Source organism: Abrus precatorius, unplaced genomic scaffold (genome assembly GCF_003935025.1).
Source record: "Abrus precatorius isolate BTA unplaced genomic scaffold, Abrus_2018 Scaffold2, whole genome shotgun sequence".
NCBI classification, from domain to species: domain Eukaryota; kingdom Viridiplantae; phylum Streptophyta; class Magnoliopsida; order Fabales; family Fabaceae; genus Abrus; species Abrus precatorius.
In genome coordinates this window covers 21,844,043-21,845,805 of record NW_020874362.1, presented here as the reverse complement: position 1 = coordinate 21,845,805, position 1,763 = coordinate 21,844,043, and the positions used below count along the sequence as shown (strand labels likewise).

Genomic DNA, 1,763 nt, shown 5'->3' with positions numbered 1-1,763 from the left:
ACATAAAATGGAGGAAATAAGACAGATTGGACGTTTGAAGAAAAACTGATGTATCATAAAACTTTGTATATTGTTGATAAATGAAAAGACAAACTAAAACTAATATATTATGTTACAGTGTTTTAAAAGCAAACATGTAATTTACCAAAATACATATATTCTAAATATATTAAAATGAAATCGAAAAAATTGATAATTACAAAATTTAAGGGAATTCACAAACCAAGTCTCATGGAACTTCCACAAGAAGCTATATAACCTTCCTTACCTTCTAAATTGTTCTATTACGCTTTCTCTCTCTCTCTTTTTTGTTTTTAATTTCTGAAAGGGGTCTCAATTATTAAGCGAGTTGAAGGAATCGCACCTGTGGCGTACCTCTCCTTGGCTTCCCGTTTTAACCTGCAAAACACTAACCTTTTCCATGGCACGTGCGAAGTCCAGAAAGAACCGTGTTTGGTTCGCCGCATACATATCCACAAAGGGCTTCGTCCTCTTATCCGCAAACATGCCACTGTCCGTGCCCAACAACCCCATCCCTCTCTGCAAGTTCTTGTAATAAACGTTATCGAACTTAAACGGCGTCATCACGTCGTTAAACGCTGACATGGACCGGTCCTTGGTAAAATTCTCACACAGCTTCCTCAACCCCGAAGCATAAGCAGGGTTATACGCAGGGTCAATTTCGGAATTCTCGCTAAAATTGAAGATTCTGTTACTGAACTCTTTGCAGTGCGAATACCCTATCGTGTGTGCCCCAACGAGAGCCACCATTTCTTGAATTGAAATCCCTTTCGATGCGAAAATTGAAATCACTTGAGACATTGCCATGTTCGCTAACGGGAATTGGTTTTCTGAACTCGTGGCTTTCGATTCTAAACCGTCTTTTCGGCCTAATCGGAGTTCGAAGGAGGGACCGCCCGCGGCGACGACCAGGTCACGCGCCGCCGTGGCGAGTATGTCGGCGCATGAAACGACGCCTGGACACTCGAGCTCGAGCGCGATCTTGGCGCTCATGACAACGTTGAAGCCGTCGCCGCCGAGGGAGAGGTTGACGTCGGCGTCGCGCTCCGCCGTGTTGAAGGAGTTGGAGGTGACGAGGATGGAGGCGTCGCAGCCGCCGACCATGCAGTCGTGGAAGAAGAGGCGGAGCGTGGCGGCGGCGGTTGCCGGCGTGGAGCTTTGCTTTTTGGAAACGGTGGTTTGGACGATTTCGGAGAATTTGGGACAGGATTTTTGGTAGTAGTTTGTGGTGAGTTCGGGTTGTGCCAAGGGAAGGGACGATATGGAGATAAAGAGGAATAAGAATAAGAAAGGGTTATTGTAAGCCATGGTTTGGGAATTAAAAGTTGTGAATCATTCTAATGAATTGTAAAAGTAATTAATGCTTATTGAAGAACGTATAGTTCAAGATTTGGTGGTGTGTGAAGAATGGAGAGTAAAGGACGGAGTTGGAGTGGATGGTGCATTGGAGGTGATGGCTATTTTTAGTGAGACATGGATGATTCTGCTTTCTTCTGCCTAAGCGAGTTAGATTTTGAGGTGCAAATTGAATATTGCTAATGAACCCTTAATTACTTAGTTATGCAGAAGCGCATGCATTTGTGATTATAATTTTAACTATTAATTTATTGTTTCTATCAATGGATAGAAACTAGGAACAATTACAAAATTATATGAATTAGTAGGGCAATTCTCTGTTAAGAACTACCAAAATTTCAAATAAAATTGCGAGATATTGTACAAATCCTCTCCGGGAATAGATG

General features: G+C 42.5%; 1 protein-coding gene across 1 annotated transcript; it reads right to left on the bottom strand.

Annotated features, from left to right (window-relative positions):
• Nucleotides 1-333: 333 nt before the first annotated feature.
• Nucleotides 334-1,329, bottom strand: LOC113860075 (peroxidase 63-like). The gene has a single exon (XM_027492701.1). The coding sequence runs from the start codon at nucleotides 1,327-1,329 to the stop codon at nucleotides 334-336; it is 996 nt and encodes a 331-aa protein (XP_027348502.1).
• Nucleotides 1,330-1,763: the final 434 nt, after the last annotated feature.

What these genes read in the sequence shown, in the direction of transcription:
- LOC113860075 (XM_027492701.1), bottom strand. Translation starts at nt 1,329, where the DNA reads ATGGCTTACAATAACCCTTTCTTATTCTTATTCCTCTTTATCTCCATA.